General features: G+C 34.7%; 1 protein-coding gene across 1 annotated transcript in view; it reads right to left on the reverse strand.

Annotated features, from left to right (window-relative positions):
- Positions 1–1,513: 1,513 nt before the first annotated feature.
- The window catches only part of LOC150103534 (uncharacterized), a 47,866-nt gene continuing 29,615 nt past the window's right edge, over positions 1,514–19,764 (reverse strand). The window contains exons 4-10 of the mRNA XM_090398268.1: positions 13,082–13,170; positions 10,155–10,193; positions 8,004–8,096; positions 7,318–7,440; positions 6,463–6,576; positions 6,260–6,346; positions 1,514–2,059 (exon numbers count right to left, since the gene is read on the reverse strand). Of these exons, the coding sequence (XP_090254394.1) occupies positions 1,959–2,059; positions 6,260–6,346; positions 6,463–6,576; positions 7,318–7,440; positions 8,004–8,096; positions 10,155–10,193; positions 13,082–13,170 (646 nt within the window). The 3' untranslated portion in view covers positions 1,514–1,958. The remainder of the gene's footprint in view (positions 2,060–6,259; positions 6,347–6,462; positions 6,577–7,317; positions 7,441–8,003; positions 8,097–10,154; positions 10,194–13,081; positions 13,171–19,764) is intronic.

Raw genomic sequence — 19,764 nt, forward strand, 5'->3', positions numbered from 1 at the left:
TCGACGAGTAGCCATTACTTGTGAAGGTTCTTTGTTGATGTTGTAGTTCATGTTTTAGATCTTCATTTTAGATTTACCACCTAAGAAGAATTTTACGAAAGTTCAACATAAAAACCTGTTTCTCTACTCTTCCTAAACTAAGATCGATTTTAAGCAAATACAAACAAGCTCACAACCATCTACAATTCCCAGGAGTGTACAAAATCACGTGTGACTGCGGCAAGCAGTACTATGGCCAAACTGAAAAATCCATTCTCCTACGTCTGGAAGAACACCAAAGAGACATTGCCTACAAAAGAACTAGAGCAAGTGCCATGCACTGTTTTCAGTAAACACAAATGATGAAGGCCGTCAACATGAGATAAACTGGACAACAACCTCAAACCTTCATATATGCCGTGACGAAGTAGAGCGACGCATAGTCGAGTCTAAAGAAATTGTTATGGACCCTCAGCACATAAATAATAACCTTAGCTGTAATCTACCGGACTCTTTCAGCTCTGCTATCTGATATTGCACACGCGTGAAATCAGACGCACGCAGCTACTTAACAATAGAACTTCAACACGGACTGTAGCTACAGTTCAAAGCTAACTGATTTTATAATAGTCGTTTTATAGTGATACGATGTTTCTTATAGTGTTTACTTGCTTTCTGTGTTCCCACGCCTGAAGAAGTCGGACAATCCGATGAAACATGTTGCGTTTTGAATAAATTTAATTGTTATTCTAGTCTCGGTTATAGTCAGTAGATATAAATATGAATATATATATATATATATATATCCGGGGGGAAGGCCATCACTGAGTGGAATCAACGCTGAGATGGACGGTCTTTCGGCCATTATAGAGTGGTCTAGGATCGTCCTTTTTAGAGTTGGCTTTACTTAAACATCGCTAATGAAGTTCTCACTGAGGTTCGGCTATTGCTGTTAACCTCCTACCATGATCAGAGCTTTAATAGCTCAATAACACCTTTTCATTTTCCCCGTTATCTGTAGAGGCCTACACTGGCCTCTACAGATAACGGGGAAGATGAAAAGCATTCTTGCTTCGCCCCTTTAAGCCAGTCCTTATAAGGACTTTCAAATTGCATGTTATCTTTTTATGGATAATTAAGTAAAACAAAATTACGTGATTATTTAAGTACAGCAATTTTTTATTGAATAAAATTAAAATAAATCAAACAGACAACAGTGAAAGTCGAAAAGACGCTGTCATTCAAATTGCCTTTTTCTCCTTTTTTTTTTTTTTTTTTTTTGTACTCTTCAAAAAATAGCGGTTAAAACTACCAGAAATTTACAAAATCACAGTGATGGAGATTTTCGTGTGTATTTTGAAGTATGTGAGAGACATATTTGCATTATTTTCTTTTCAGAACTCAACACACACACACACACACACACACACACACACACACACACACACACACACACACACACATATATTGTGTAAGTTCTAAAACACCAACTTTAGATATTATGTAAAGGAATACAATAATAATAGCATTATTTTATTTTATTTTATTTTATTTTCGTTTATAAGACTGTACAAGACTTTTTAAAAGTAGGGAATTCTTTACTTAATGAGATTAGAATATAATAAACACACCTTGAAGTGCTATTATTCATTAAGCTATTACACTTTACGTTCTTAAGTCAAAAAAGCAACAAAATTGAAAATTCCAGCCTTCTGTTTTGCACGAGGTTTGCTAGCAGAAGTATTTGCAGTGAAACGTATAAAACGAAATCTAATCATCTGGTATGATTTTTTCGATACTAAAATTAAACAAAATTCGATACTAAAAATTCTATTGGATAGAAATAAGAGCATATATGGCACTTTTTTTTTTTTTTTTTGACTTCATATGCATCTACAATTGATGTAAACCAAAAATAAAATAAAATTAACTAAACATTGTGAAAAGAGAAATATCTGATAGATGGCAGCACGATCGAGCTAGCATACAAAATATAGTAGCAGTACTGGAATCAACGTCATCAGCAGAGAAATGACGTTAGTTGTTGTTGAGTTTTCTTGGGAACACATTGGATTGGAATCTAGAAAAGATAAGACAATTATTAAAAGTTATGTTTCAGAACCGTAGGCATTTTTCTTAAATTCAATAAAATACTGAATTACTGATTTATTTTTTGAAACTTCTCAAACATCCATGAAGAAGTTTACAGAGTTTAAAACAAAACGAGATGCAGATGCTTTCTCCCATCACTCATTTACGAAAATCGTATAACAATGAATAATCGATATAATGCAGCACCTATGGGCAGAAAACCATACTGCTACTAGCAACTTTTGGATGACATCTCGTAGCTGATTTTGTGCTAATATAGTTATTAAAAGTTTCTATTTTCACTGGTTTATACTAAAGTACAAGAATTTCGCTGCAGAATTTTATGACATCTCATCTTCATGCGGTAAGCTCTGAAAAACACTATATTCCTTATAGTCCTTATAAGGACTGGCTTAAAAGGGCAAAGCAAGAATGCTTTTCATTTTCCCCGTTATCTGTAGAGGAGAGTGTGGGGATAAGGTGTTACTGAGCTATTAAAGCTCTGATCATGTCATGGCAGAAGGGTAACAGAGCAATAGCGAGCGTTAGTTAGAACTTCATTGGCTACAGCATTGCCATCCATTATCCTCCCATGGTTTCATCCATTAAAAAAAAAACACTGTATATAGTCCTTATAAGGACTGGCTTAAAGGGGCGAAGCAAGAATGCTTTTCATCTTCCCCGTTATCTATAGAGGACAGTGCATGGATAAGGTGTTATTGAACTATTAAAGCTCTGATCATGGCAGGAGGGTAACAGCAATAGCCGAGCCTCAGTTAGAACTTCATTGGCTACAGCATTGCCATCCATTACCCTCCAAGGGTATTGGATTGAATGAATCAATCACCGCATCTCACGGTCGATTGATTCAAATTCCCTCCCAAAAACACTGTATAGTCCTTATAATAAGGACTGGCTTAAAGGGGCGAAGCAAGAATGCTTTTTATCTTCCCCGTTATCTGTAGAGGACAATGTACGGATAAGGTGTTATTGAGCTATTAAAGCTCTGATCATGGCAGGTGGATAACAGCAATAGCCGAGCCTCAGTTAGAACTTCATTGGCTACAGCATTACCATTCATTACCCTCCAAGGGTATGGTGGTTCTCACCATTCAACATCCACCAAAAGCCAAAAAAAAAACACTGTATCAGTTATTGAAGAAAATTTGTATCCAAATTACTGTTATATTATAGTGGTATATTATATTTTGTTTCAGTTTTATATTTTAAAATGTATTTTATACGAAAAATAATAGAATCGAACTGTGTTGTTTTTTATTTTCCATGTTATTTTTAAATTTAAACTCCATTATTTTATAAGTTAGCTTTATTTACAGTAGAGCATATTGGATTGATATATTTTTTTTATTTAAATTTTTTATTTTTTTAATTATTTAAAATATTTTAAATTATTCCGAGTAAAATAGAAATATATATCTGTAGTTTACGTCATTTAATGTTTAAAATAATATTTAAAAAAAATTAATAGACCCAAAATCTCTATAGAAAATACAGCAAAACAAAAAAAAAAAAACATACATACAACAACAACAAAAAATACATTTATTACGAGCTTTTAGCTCGTAACAAAGGTTTTTTTTTTCTTTATTAGTAGTTCAAAGTGTTGTTTCTTGGACTGCCTGTGTTAAATATCTGTGTCTGTAACATTTTAAAGAAGAAAGAGATATGTGCTACATACATAAAGAGGGAAATGCAATTAGCCAGGGACTAAATAAATTTTTCGTACAGGTTTGGACCGGTTCTAAATCCACAGTTGTTAGGCCAAGAAGAATTTGTAAGCACAGATAAAACTGCTTCATAATATGTAATATCAATAATAACAGTAAGAATTAATACTTTTTTAATGTGACAATTTAGTCAAGGTATTAAGCACCAGGTCTATAGGAGTTGCGTGAGAGAAGACAATCTTGCTGACTATGATCCTGAGTAGCCAGGATCCTCCCCATCCCTCAGTTGTGGTGTATGAAATGTTTACACGTTCCAAACACCACTGCGTGGACCTGCATGTCTATGCAAATACAAAAATAAATAAATAAAAAGGAAATCATCAGTGGGCATATTATTTGATAGGAATCACTATGTCACATAAGGGGGGGGGGGGCATTTTCAATTACGGCCTAAATATGTCAGGTTATGAGGCTAGTGTATTACGTCTGTTAATGGCATAATACAGTGGTGGGCAAACTGCGGCTCACAAAGCTACTCTGTGCGGCTCCTGAGACAATAATTGGTTTTCGTTGCAATTTTTTCTATACTTTTATATGAATAATCTGTAGTAGTATAGTGTGTACCAATATTAGAATATTTTATTTCGTAAATGCTTTAAAGGTAATAAAAAACAGACATTTTGAAACTTTAAATTTTTAGATTTTAAATGGTACCGGTCAAAAGGGTTCTTAACGTGGATTTTATTATCGTATTTGGTTGGTAAAAAGCATTTCGACATTTCATAGTCCGTCTCGCTCCCCCCAAATTAGTTCCAAAATTGACTACAAGGATCGCTGCATTAGCCACCGCCTCCGTTGCCTGGACTCTGAGTCATCACTCTTCATGCAGTACACACAAGTTACGCGCTTGTGGTGGTAGCGGAACATAACTAATGTTGTGTAGTGTAGTGTAGTGTAGATAAGTACTTTTTCTGATTAATAAATACTTAAAATTGATTTTAGTCAAAGTTATAAAATCCTTGTTTGCACCTTTTACCACGGATGTTGCTTCCATAGAGACAGAGCTTATTGAACTGCAGGAAGATATGGGTTTGAAGCTAGTACAAAAAAGCTCATCTGTAACTGAATTTGGAAACAAATCCCAGAAGCAAAGTATCCCAATCTTCAGAAAACTGGCTTCCGATTACTCTCTGTTTTTGGGACAACTTACTGCTACGAATCTCTCTTCTCTGCAATGAATTTTGTCAAGTCAAAACAGAACATCGTGCTATCCTCACTAACAGCCACCTCACTGAGCTTCTTAGAACAGCTTTGACACCTACCAGCCAGATTTTAAATTATTAACTGCACAAATGAAGAATCAATCAAAGCCTTCAACGAGTAGAGATTAAACGTATTATTCTTTGGTGAGTAGGACTAATATATAGTTGTATTTTTTATTATTTATAAATACAATTTCAAAATAATATTTTCTGCGACTCTTGAACATTCAAAAATGCATTATATGTGGTTCTTATTACTAAAGAACTTGCCCGCCCCTGGCATAATACAATGACATGATGGTAGAATAGTATCATTATTGGGTAATTTCTGTAATTACCAGGGCTACGACCCAGCAAAAATATTTAGTATCAACTTATGCAAGAAAAATGTTCTGACATGTACCACAGCTAAAAGGAACAACCTCGCTAAAAATTCTTCCTGTTAGCGAGGTTGCAAAGTTCTGGAGTTGAGTATCGAGCGATTATTAGTAAACATGTGTCAAGTTCCTGCTTAATTATATTATATGAATTTTATGAAAGTCATTATAAGGAAGAATAATAAATATCCATTATTGTTTTGTAACCAAGTGGTAAACAATGTTTGGCTTTGAAGCTCAAAAATATTCGAAAGTGAATAAACTTTGGAGAATGTACAAGTTTGTGACATCAGAGTTGCCTCGGTATTGCACCATAGATGGTGCCAAGATTTTTTTAAAGAAGTAAATGGAAAGTTACACGTTTATTTAATTCTTTTGGATACACAAGACCGGTAAATTTGAAATCATTTTAGTAAAAGGGAATATTTTTTATTATAAATACGAAAATATACTGTATTTTTATTATGGATTTGTCCCATTTCATATTGTAGGGAAAAACGTACACGTAAACGCAAAAGGTCTTTAGGAGTGGGAAGCCCTTTTTAAAATTTTGATTACTTTTTTTTTTTTTGTCGTCGTATTGTCGCATATAAGTGCAGGCCTATTCTATGATTAATTTTTCACTAACTAAAAAAATCTAAAGGGAGTTTTAAACAAAATATGTATTTTTGTCTGGTTAAAGACCTTTTCCCAAAATTTGTCTCTTTGCATGCATCAACTGATCTCCGTTGAGACAGTGTCCAACTAGTTTAAGTTCAAATAGTTTTTAAATCTCTCATAATAACTAATTCAAATGACATTATTCATTAGTTTATAATAAAATCAGATATCAACATAAGTGACTTAAAAACACGCAACTTACCAGAGAAGGATTCGCTACACTGGATGCACTTGCATGTTAAATAGTCCAAGGCGTATCCTTTTTCGCAAGTAACTCCATTACAACCAGCTGTGTAACACAAAGAAACATAATTAATGGAGAACATTTTACTTAAAAATAAATACTCCCTTTTTATCATTAATAGAATCATGTCTGATGTAAAAGTGTATTCGAGATCTGCTTACCAGTGAGAGGTCCGGGAACTAAGGGTACGCATTTGCAATATCCGTTCAAGACATAGCCTTCTTCGCACAACGTACCATTGCAACAAACATTGGTAGTGTTACTCGTTAAACCAACTGCATGCAAAATAAAACAGAAAAGAATTAAACAATGCAAATGTTTCCAGTTAAAGATTATATCAAAAATCAATGTTTTTCTTGAAAAGTAGTAATTTTAATAGGGTCCATACAACAAGCCTAATTTATTCTTCGTTGCAAACTGAAATTTCATCGTTGGATTTAACTTCCTATTTGACACTTTATCTAAACTATTTAAAAACCTTTATTTACTGATGCATTATTATTATTATTTGACAAGAGGAATTTTTGTATCGACTTTTCAGCTGAAGGTAGGTTTGTCGATCTCACATGAAGGTAGTTTTTTGGGGATTAATGCTAGGTGTAGTTTACCTAGTATTAATCCCCAAATTGACTGCTAGCCTCCTATTTTTCACTACTGCAATAAATCCACCTGACATAATAAATAGACCTGAAAGCCACAGCTGCTTCTGTTTCAGCCAAAATTCAGATGAGAGCCAAATTAACTTAAAAGCATGCGTATAAGATACCTACTAATTCAATTCTTACCATCAGTATTTGAGAAAGACAATTACAAGACTACATCCATTGCAGATTATCCAATGTAGTGTGCTTCGGCTGTATCATCTTTGTCATCAATTTACTCAATGGAGGAACTATCATTATTAAAATTAAATCCTATATAAGAATTTAATTCGGTGATTCGATGTTAGCATTTTTGATAATTAATATGCATTGGCAAAAATCAGATAAAAATAAAAACAGAGAAATTTTATTTACTGCATTGTTCGCACATCTTCCTGCAAAACTTGGTTTGTACACGTCTTTGATTTAAGGGACAGGTTAATTTATTAGGGAAACCAGGAGATTTTCCGCACAGACGATTCCCGTCTCGGCAATGGCCTATAAGAAATGAAACGAGAAGACATCATGGAGCACAAATGATTAATGAAACACATAAAATCGAATTAAAAAATATTTAATTCAAATTAGTCTTTGTGTAATTCAATGGCTGTTAAAAACCCTAGCTTCTTACTCGTAATAACTAAAAAAAAAAACGAATTTACAGTCATAAGATATATATTAATACTAAACCCCTCATTAGGAGGGCTCAACCCGCTCTCCCAAGGGTACGGGTAAGAAATATCCCATGCGAATAAATAAATTAGTTAATTAGGGATGGAGCATCCAAATCCTCCCTGAGAATTTTTTTATCAAAGTAACATAATTAAAAGATTGATCTATTTATAATATCGTAACTTCGTTCGTTTCATAAAAATAAAGTGGAAGTTTAGTTTTTTGGTATGGTATTATAATATGAATTTTCGATTCATCAGAATTCGTAATTAAAATAATTATAAGGAATTATTCTATTTCTTCTACACGAAATTAGTTACGCTGTACATGATGTGATCATGTGTAGCGTAAATTAGAAGGGCTATGAAGAAAAAACAACAAATACTTACGACTGCAATCAAGAGAATCCCATCCATCTTTGCATTTGCACTTACATGTATCCTTTTGTAGAATTCCACAATTTGTGCATTCCAGTGGACAATCTGACAAACATTTTGGGGGGAAAAAATAATAAAAGATATTAAAATGACCTGCATAAGTGTTTCTAAATGCTCTTTGGAAAAACATTTTTTAAATATTGAAGAAATATTTACTGCAAAGCATTTAATGTATTATTAAAAATATCCTATAAATATATTAATTAATAAAATAATAAAAATAAATAATATATATATATACAGGGTGTTCGGGATAAATTTGACATATTTATAATTAATTATATTTTTCCGTAAGTTACATGTATTAACACACACTTCTCTTCATTTAAAAGTTTGGACCCTTCTTCATTCATATACAAGATGTCAGAAAGGATGGATAGCTGGAACCCACCTGAATCATGGAAGAGAATAACTTGTATCATGATGATTCGTGCCCGCCATCAAAATAAGGATATTACGACTGCTGCCCAATGCTCCCTGAATACAGTAAAAACAATCAGGCATGAACTAGAGACTTGCAATGGTGACTACGAGGATGTAGCAAGAAGAAAGATCCCTAGCAGACGATCTGATTGCGTTCGTACAGCAGAATTCCTCGCAAATCTGCAGGAACAGGTGTTGAAGAACCCTGGCATTGGAATTCGGGCTTTGTTCGTGGAGTTGCTAACTGTAGTCAAGCCCTGGATAACAAGGGTAGCCAATGGTAGGCCGTATGTATGGCAGCAGGATTCGGCCCCTTGCCACACCTCTGGGAAAAGTCAAAAATGGTTGTCTGAAAATTTCTACGACTTCACCAGTCCAAATGTTTGGCCTCCAAACTCCCCAGACCTTAACCCCATGGATTATTTTGTATGGGGCGCAGTTGAAAAAGACACCAATCGCACTTCCAGTAATACAAAAGCCCAGTTAATGAATAAAATTAAAACAGTTTTTGCGGCCCTTCCCAGGGAGACTGTAGCATCAGCTTGTTCGAGGTTCCGAAGCAGAATTGAAGCTGTGATCGATGCTAATGGTGGTTATTTTGAGTAAATCTTGTTGATAGTATTGTAATTAACTCTGCCTGTAATGTTTTTTTGTCAATTCATTAAATTTAATAGATACAAAGAAGATTTTCTTTTTCCTTACGAAACTGTCAAATTTATCCCGAACACCCTGTATATATATATATATATAAAACGAATAATTACGCGAACAATATTACATAAATAAATTCCCAATATCTATTCCCTTGTGTTTAATAAGTCTGATTTTATTTTCATTAATTCGTTTTTATACACAATTTTTTTTTTTTTGCAAACTCTTGCTTTTCAGAATTACAAGTAAAAACGAACCCTGTGAATACTGATTAAAATAGGAAAAAAAAGTAAACCAAGCTGAACTTCCTACTTCCTAGCGTACCGATATATAACATCCTCCTTAGATGATACTACAGTATTTTAGTTTCCGTTTTTGTCTTATCTTCAATGCCAATGTCTCTTGCATTTTTTAAAAAACGATCTTCCTGTGTAAAACGCCATTGATAATTGCAGACGAAACATATGCATATCGTTTCCGCATACACTAACACTTTTATGTCAAGAAAACAAAGACTCCTGCAGTTGTTTACGAGTTACAATCATTAGAATATTTTTTAATTAGTGATAATATAATCATATTACTAATTATATGTCTTTATAATATTGAAAATAGATATTATAAACCAATTTTTTTTTAAATATTTTCGCATCAGGTTTTGTGAAATTAACTTTCAGCTAACAACGTATGCTGAACATTTTGGATAATAAAAAAGCAGACGTAATTGCTGATAACGTTGTTGTATATACAGCTATATAATTTAATATTCCTAACGAAATTATAAAAAATATTATATAAAAATAAAAAATTGTCACATTATATACAATTATATTTCATCTTATATCGTATAAATTACTTAAAAATTAAATCATAAAAATATAAAGAGAAAAAAGAATTTTGATGTGATATCTTTTTGAAATATTTGGAAACGACTTTCAATATTCATTATAACTTTTAGTTCACATCTGATTGATAATAAATTGATCTAATAAAAAAAAAACCTCGATACTAATAAAAATCAGTACTTACCACATTTGAGTCCAATTTTCGTGCAGAGTGCGTCAGTAACTGAAATAATAAATACATTTTTTTTATTAAGGAGATATGATTAGCAAAAACTGATATTTCGTTAAATCTGATGTAAACACTGTAATTCAAGAACATTACGCTACCCTATTTTTTTATGTCTAGTAGTACTGTCGCGATGACGTAGAAACGTGATTATTGACGTATTCGAATTTCGCCTAAGACGCAAAGAATCTGTATGAAGACTTTTCAATTGAAGGTGACTTCTAGAGTAATAGGATTTTTTATTCGCGAAACAGGCAAACAGGCAGGAGAACAGAATTAACCAGAAATAACACACTGGTTTCGTAATTTTAGTTATGTTGGCCGTAATTTAAAATAAACCCAACTAAATATCGTATGTCATGAATATAGTGCATGTCTGTTTTAACTATATTTTTAGTACTAGAATGTATACAAATTTGCGCTGATTTTTTTCCCCCTGTTTTCTGAATTACAATAGAATCGTAGACTTAAAGTTGGAAAGGTTCTAAACTCAGGTTCAACTTTCATTTTGATCCGTATTCTCCTTCTTTCGTTCTTCCATACGTTGCTTTCTTTCTCCCATCATCTCTCCCTTCTTTTGCTTCTGAGTTAGATCACCAAGTGTTTCTTCAATCATTCTATCACGCGTTTTGTTCCGTGGAGAACTCTACGTAAGCGCGCTATCTCTTTCATTATCATCTGGTCATCCTCTTCGTTTACCATCGTTTCATTCTTGCTGTCACTCTTTACCATATGCCACAATACTTCACCATTCTCATTTTCTCGCACTCCGCAGTTCAACTCACCGTTGTCTGTCTTACCCCCCCCCCACACACACACACACGTGTTACATTTTATAAACGCTGTAGATAACAAAATCATGCTTTGAAATCGCTCACCATTGTTATATGCATCAGTACCATTACGTACAATACAGTATATAGTATAACAAAAATAAAAGCTTTTAAAAACCACACAGTTACGCAAAAGACTCTTAAAATTAAAAAAAAAATAAAGCACTCATCGAATTAATAATTCAAAATGTAAAAAATATTTTCAAAAACAACTTATCTTTTGGCTGCACAAACCTCAATATGTAGAACCTTACGCCCTCTTGAGGTGTATCCTGGACATATTTTTATATACTATTTTTATTTTTTATATATTTTTATTATCGATTATTCATTAGATTAAAAGTTATCGATTTTGATTCGTTTTTAATTACATTTTTGAAATTTAAAGAAACATATTATTTAGCATATTAAAAGAAAGACAAATACCAAATAATATCCTAAAAGCTGTCACAAGTATATATGAAAATAATCAAATACAAATAAGATTAAATCACGTGCTATCATATACAAGAGAGATAAACCAAGGGGTCCGACAGGGATGTCCCCTCTCAGCAACTCTTTTTAATATCTACTTAAATGAAATAATAATAAAATGGAGTAAAAATTTACATCAAGGAATTAAACTTTCACCTACAGTTAACTTAAACACTCTCCTCTTTGCTGACGACCAAATAATAATTACAAATTCTGAAGATAACTTACAGAAAGCTATTTTAAATCTAAATGAGATATCCAAAGATTATGGTATGATATTATCAACGGAAAAATCAAAAACTATGGCCTTTAAAGGACAAGATCCAGCAACAACTAAAATAGTATTAGATAACAAGATCTTAGAACAGGTGAATTCATTTAACTACCTAGGATGTATGATCACTTATGAAAATGAAAAAGATATAAACATAAAAATTGCAAAATATTTAAAAATAACAGGAGTAATTAACTTTATATTTAAACCAAACCTAGTTCAAAAACAAACCAGGCTAAAAGTATACAATACATTAGCCCTACCGGTCTTAATGTATGGAAGCGAAATCTGGACAATAAAACAAAAAGACAAACAAAGATTAACAACAACAGAAATGAAGTTTATGAGAAAAACTGCAAAGTATACCCTATTTGATCACAAAAGAAACGAAGATATTATGAAAGAACTAAACCAAGAACCAGTAATAGAAAAAATTAAAAAATATAAACATAAATGGATGGAACACGTTCAAAGAATGAAAACATGAAGATTACCAAAACAAGCCTTGAAGTACAAGCCATTAGGAAAAAGAAAACCAGGACGTCCTCTTAAATGATTCACCCATGACTTCTAAGGCCGGAACAGGCCATACTAGGACTAAATCCTTGATACGTATGATGATGATGATGATGCTGATGACATTTCAAAAACAACTTATCTTTTGGCTGCACAAACCTTAACATGTACCTGGACATATTTTCTATATACAGTATATTATCTATTTTTATTTATCATCGATTATTCATTAGATTAAAAGTTATCGATTTTGATTCGTTTTTAATTACATTTAAAAAAATGAACTAATTTCAAATTCTATAATTGGCTGGTTTTTACGTGAGGAGACCCCTCCCATCTGCGCATGACAGTAGGTAATACACAGTCAAATACGCAGTCAAATATTTACACTGCTTTTTTGTGAACATCAGATCATGGAAACAAAAAGGTGTTGCAAAGATATATGATGTAATATATATATGTTTATATGTATTTATATATACATATATGTATATGACAATATATGTGCAAAGACATAATTATAATTATAAATATTTCTTTTATAATTATAATTTTCATATTACAGAAAGCCAGAGTGGCGAAGAGGACAGAGTCCATAATGTGAGGGCTTCAATACGCAAGGTATTGAAGTGATCTGATACCAGGTGAATTCGGCCTGGTATCAGCCAACCTAGTTTGCTATTCGGAAATAGCAAACTAGGAGGGCTGCTAATCATTGTTCCAACCTATTTGGTCTATAATTTATTTTACTTATATATTATTTATTACTTTTCGAAAGATAAACTTACCGCAAAGATTTTTGCTGCATAGTCCATTCCTTTCGCATTGAGAACATGGATTTCCTATTGTATACATTTTCGTGCCTTGGATGTTTCCTCTGGTGATAATAAATAAACAATATATTAGCCTTAATTATCAATTTAATTTTTATATAGAAAACAATCATTTTTACTTGAATTTTCTAAAAGAAATTACAATAAATATTACACACCATAATAATTTTTTTAGTATTTTATATAAAAGAAGGATAAATTGACCTTACAGAACACAGAGACAAACTTCAAGATGGCGGCTCGCGTGGTAGTGTTTAGTGTCGTGTATTAATGATGGTGAATTGTGAATTTGACGGTTATGATTTAGTGATTTATGCGTATTCATCAGTAATTTCAGTTAATTGCTTACTGCCATAAACAGGCACTTTATTTATTTTCCATCCAGGTAAGTCAATTGAAGTTATAAGGGCGATACGCTAGGCCTACTGCCGTTAGTATCGCCATTGCTGTATGTATTTTATATCGCGACATCTTATTGCTGGTAGACACCTTAGGGTGTCTACGAGATTTGCTAGTGGACCCTCAAAAGTCCACAGGATTACTTTTACCTGCTCGGAACACCAGAGCAATCTCTACTCTTTCTCCATCCTTGACTTAACACATTTCCAAATATTGTCATGGCAAAACTTCTGAATGAGGCCAAATTCGAAGAAGTTTATTTTGAATTCCTCAGACTGGGAAAGCTGCTGAGTGAAAATTGGCCAGGAAAAGTCAAGCTCTTTGACACATTCCCCCCCACAGCTGTCACAGAGGATAATATGGTTGACATGATTGAAGAGCCCACAACTCAGACGCAATCAGATTTAGCACACTCCCCAAGTGTGGAAGATGCTACATCCCAAGACAGTAATTATCATTCCTTGGAAACTGATACAGAGTTCCAACTGGTGAAAAAGAAGAGGAAAATCTCTACCAGTGTGGAAGAACCCAAAACAACAGGGATAGAAGTACTCAATGGTCCTAAAGAAAAGATACCACCAGTCATATTAAGGGATAAAGAAAAATGGATCCCTTTCACATCAGCCCTAAGAGAACAAAATATCTCATTCTCATGGGCTAAAAATACAGATGAAGGAGTTAAAATACAACCCTCTACTGTCTCGGATTACAGACAGATGACCAGATTTATGGACAATGCTAGCGTCCCATACCACACCTTCACTTTACCTAGCGAAAAGAACCTGAAAGTTGTTCTACGTGGGATAGCTGAAGGTATCACTCCTGAAGAAGTGTCCACTGATCTCTCCAGACAGGGCCTGTCCCCAGTTAAAGTGAGCAGAATGCTCAGAGCAGACAAAAGACCAATGCCTTTGGTGCTGGTAGAAATAAACAACACACAAAAGCAGATCTATGAACTGACTGTAGTATGCGGTCTCAAAATTACAACTGAGCCTCTAAGGAAAAGAGCATCTGCAGGTCAGTGTCATAGATGCCAAAGATTTGGACATGCTCAAAAATTATGTAAGGCAGCCTACAGGTGCTTGAAGTGCGGCGAGGGACACCAGACCATCTCTTGCACCAAACCTCGCACAACTCCAGCATGCTGTGCAAACTGCAGACGACCTCACCCCGCCAACTATAAGGGATGCCTTTCCAATCCAAAAAACCGAGGAACAATAAAAGTCAATCTTTCTCCGCCACGTAACAATGTTTCAAGCATCCAAACAAATGGTCTTCCAGTCCGAAACACCTTGCCTTCTACCTCACAAGAAGGAACAACCAGGGACAAAACATATGCTGAAGCTGCAAGAACTAAGCCTCCTACATCTCCCGAGCTAGAATGCTCCAACATAACATCTGTCTTAACAGCCTCACTTGCCACTATGCTGCAAGAATTCAGCAAGACATGCCCATCAACATCTTCCAGAAAAAGATTCCTGCAAAGCACTCAAAACATTATAACAGCCATCTGTCATGAATAATAAATTCAAACCAAAAGCTCTTAAGATAATAGCATGGAACGCTAATGGACTAATGAACAAGATATTGGAACTAAAAGAATTTTCAACTCGTCTCAGTGCAGATATCATCTTGATTGGTGAAACACACCTAAGACCAGCTAATAACCCAAAAATCCGTGGATATACTATGTACAGAAACGACAGAATTGGCACAAGAGGCGGAGGCACAGCCATATATATTAAGAGTTATTTAAATCATAACACAATAGACAAGCCCAAAACAGTAAACCTGGAGGTGACTGGTGTGGAGGTGCATACCTTCAATGCCGGGAGTCTCAAGATCTATGCTGCATATAACCCTCCAAGCATTCCTCTGCTGACAACAGATCTGGACTCCATACTTAGTCCAAATGACTCCATAATAATAGCAGGAGATTTCAACTCAAAACACACATCTTGGTACAGCTCATCTACTAATACCAAAGGTCACACACTTTTCAACTATGCAATGCTCAACTCTATTGTAGTGACCGGCCCTACTGAGCCCACCCATTTCAGCCCTTCGGGTGGCTCGGATGTGCTGGACATTGTCATCTTTAAAAATTTAAGATACCAATACAAATTGGAATCAGTCAACGAATTATCTTCTGACCACAGTCCAATAGTGCTTAATCTAGGTTCATCAGATCAATTCTCTCCTCTGCACACATTCATACCATGGGACAAGTTAGCCAAGGTTCTTCCTGATCATATTGGTCCGGTACCCAATATCAGTAAAAAGGAAGAGATTGACACAGCAACAAATAACTTAACTATACAAATTCAGAAAGCAATTGAATCAGTCAGACAATCCACTGCCTTCAACCAAACTAACCGAATCCCTGAAGAAATCATGGATCTAATCAGAGCAAAAAATAGAGCCAGGAAGAGATACCACAATACCAGAGCCCCACAAGATAAAGTATTGAACAATCTAAACAGGCAGGTCCGAGAAGCTCTTCAAAAACACAGAAACCAACAATGGGAAACCAAATTGACCAACATTAACATTGATGATCATTCTGTATGGAAATTCTTAAAAGCAATCCGCACCAAAAAACAACTCATACCCCCTATCCAAACCAAGAAAGGAACAGTTCACAAAGATGAAGAGAAAGCCGAGGCAATAGTAGATAATCTAGAATCTCAGTGCAACCCATCGTATACTAATTTAAATATCAACCTTATATACAAGATTCATCGTCATGTTAGGTCAACCTTAAGACAGAACAATGTCAACTCAGAACTTATCACTCCTACTAATCCAACAGAAATGATAAATATCATCTCCCATCTAAACAATAAAAAAGCCCCAGGACCGGATGGCATAACTAATAGAATAATAAAACTATTTCCAAGAAAGGCCATAGTCCATCTCGTTAACATTACAAATGCCATCTTTAGATTCCAGCATTTCCCTTCTACATGGAAAACAGCCACAATCATGCCACTGAAGAAGCCAGGAAAAAATGCTCACCTACCTGAAAGCTACAGACCCATAAGCCTATTATCCTGCCTCGGAAAGATAACAGAGAAAGTGATCCTCTCAAGATTCCAAGCAGAAACAGATAAGTTAGGAATTTTGCCTAATGAACAGTTCGGCTTCCGTAGGGCCCATAGTACATCCCAACAAGTGCACCGGCTGGTAGAAATTATTACTAAAGGTTTCAACTGGAAACTCAATACAGTTGCCATCTTCATCGACGCAGAGAAGGCGTTTGATAAAGTATGGCATCAAGGTCTTCTCAACAAACTGATAAAATTTAATTTTCCAGTCAGGCTAATAAAGGTAATACATTCTTACCTGAAAGACAGATACATGCAGGTCAGGGTAGGCGAAACGGTTTCGACCAGACGCAGGATCTCGGCAGGCGTACCTCAAGGATCTCTTCTGGCACCTCTACTGTTTTCAATATATGTAGCAGACATCCCTCTGAACCCAAGAACAACATTCACTGCATTATATGCAGATGATACTGCACTGATGGCAAGATCACTGAGCCCAAAACTGGCAACTAAAAGATTACAAAATAGCATACACACCTTAGAAAAATGGATGGCAGACTGGAGGATCCAAGTTAACCCCCAGAAAAGCTCAGCCATACTGTTCACTAGAAAGAAAATTCACACCATGGAGGATATTTATTTATTGGGAGTAAAGATTCCATGGCAGACTGAAGTTAAATATCTTGGAGTGATTCTTGATAGTAAACTCCTATTCAGCAAACATATTAGTTACATTACCTCTAAGACATCCAACGTCTTAGCACAGCTCTTCCCTATGATCAACAGAAAAAGTAAACTGGATATGCAAACAAAATTAACAATCTACAAGATGGCAATTAGACCGGTTATCACTTACGCATCCCCAGCTTGGAGCCACACCGCAAATTCAAACATTCTAAAACTTCAGAGATTACAGAATAAGAGCCTGAGGATGATTCTGGATGCCCCTGGTACATAAGAAACACCCAGATCCATAGAGAAGTTAATATCCCTTATATCTCTTCCCTTCTCAAAAATCTAGCTGAGAAGTTCTTTACCAAGACAAGTAACCACCCAAACCCTTTAATCAAGGAAGCCTCGGAATATAATGAAGAAGAAATCAACAAATATAAAAGACCAAAGTCTATCTTAAGTTCAGCTGAACACAACTAACTTCACTGCCCTCAATGGGCGAGCATAAAGCTCACAAACATTCCATTTAAAGTCCTACCATTAAAAGACAAAGGGGAATATGAAAAGCAATTTTGCTTCACCCATCTAGCCAGAAATGTTAATGTTACAGAACACAAATATAGAAGGCATAGCAGTACAATTAAAAAAAATATATAAAAAACATTTTGTACTAAAATCTCATTGTTTTTCCTTTGTTTTTTTTTATGAAAAGAGAATCATTGATTAAAAATGTAAACAAGAACATTAAGTGGTTGTTAATTGATCTGATATGAAATGATTATGTACTAAACAAGCATCAATAGACTAAACTCAATAGGTCTATGTGAAATGCCTTAAAACATATAGGAATAGATATTTCTATTAATATATTTACTTATATATGAGATAGATTCAACAGCAATTAAATGGAAAAGGGACAGAAATAGAAATAAAAAGAGGACTCAGAAAGGGAGACTTTTTGTTATCAAAATTATTTGCAGAAAGTTTATTTTTCACTTGGTTAGACTATAATAAATTTAGTTTAATCCTTTATCCAAGTGTGAGCAAACAAAGTTTGCACCTGAAAGTATCTTCAGGACTGAAGTAAGGTAGTACAACACCGGGAAACTCGTAGCAAAGGTGGACCAAGCCAACATCACTCCTATCTCAGTATCTCCCATAATGCAAAACACATCTCCTTGCGGATATGTCTAATGTTATGCATTAAGGGAAGGGCCACTACCCAGACTAGTTTCGACCTTTATTGAGGTCTCTTCAGTGGGAGCCAGACCCAGAAATGGAGATACCAGGCAGAAGCAATGCCGAGGTCATCTTTGAGATGCCAAAAGGTGTGCCACCTTTTGATGGCCTGGATAAATCAAAAATTATGTATAGCGAAAATACTTCAGAAAGAAAACAAATCAAAGACAGATTGAAATAGTGAATTCATACAAATATCTAGGATAAACAATTATTAACTTGATAGTGAAATTTCAGATAGAATTATAGCAAGATGGAATTTTAATTATAGAGAGAGATATTTAAAAACAATTTACCAAACTACCTAAAAAGAAAGATCTATAACTAGTGTGTATATTCCCACAATGACCTATGGCAGTAAAACCTGGAGGGTGACTAAAAAACACCTAGAGAAACTGAAAACAACACAGACAAACATGGGAAGAACCATTTTGGGAATAACCCGATTAGATAAAAAAATAATAATATACCCACTGTCCAAAAAGAAACCAAAGTTTTCGAAAATAGAAGAAACTATTGGCGCCACCTGTTGTATCTTTTTCTTGTCGAAAGTGGCAACCTTCATTAGTTGTATCAACTGTTTATGACATTTGTTTCCTTAGAAGCCCAGTTATAGTGCCAAGAATGACAGGGTGTTTTGACGAACTGTCGGAAAATGAGTTTCAAACAGAGAGCAGCGATTGACTTTTTGTGTTAAACTTGGTAAAAGTTTTACCGAAACGCATCAAATGCTTCACAAAGCATACGGTGATGAATGCTTATCCCGTACTTAAGTTTACGAGTGGTTTAAGCGATTCAAAGTGGTCGTAAGACACTTGAAGACGACGAAAAGCCGAACTGTCAAAAAAAAAAAAAAAAACTGGACTGAGCGAAGTTAACATCCAAAAAGTGCGTGATTTCATCAAAGAAAACCCGAAATTTTCCGTGAGATTAATTGAGGAAGAATTGGGGATTCCAAAATCAACTGTGCTCAACATTTTGACCGACAGTTTGGGCCTTCGTAAATTGAATTCGCGATTTGTTCCCCACAAGTTGACCGACGACCAAAAAATGTATCGAATTGAACACTGCAAAGACCTCATTAAAACAGCTAGTAAGGTTCAGACTTCCTTAAAATGATCGTTACTGGTGGCGAAACGTGGTGTTTTGAGCATGAGTCTGAAACAAAGCGCCAGAGTGCTGAGTGGAGCCCGCCAGAAGAGGGATAGCCGAAAAAAAAGTCGCTGGGAGAAGTGAAAAGTAAAGAAAATGCTGATTTGTTTCTACGATTCCAAGGGCATT

Source organism: Typopeltis vanoorti, chromosome 9 (genome assembly GCF_054136105.1).
Source record: "Typopeltis vanoorti isolate ZY-2024b chromosome 9, IOZ_Tvanoo_1.0, whole genome shotgun sequence".
NCBI classification, from domain to species: domain Eukaryota; kingdom Metazoa; phylum Arthropoda; class Arachnida; order Uropygi; family Thelyphonidae; genus Typopeltis; species Typopeltis vanoorti.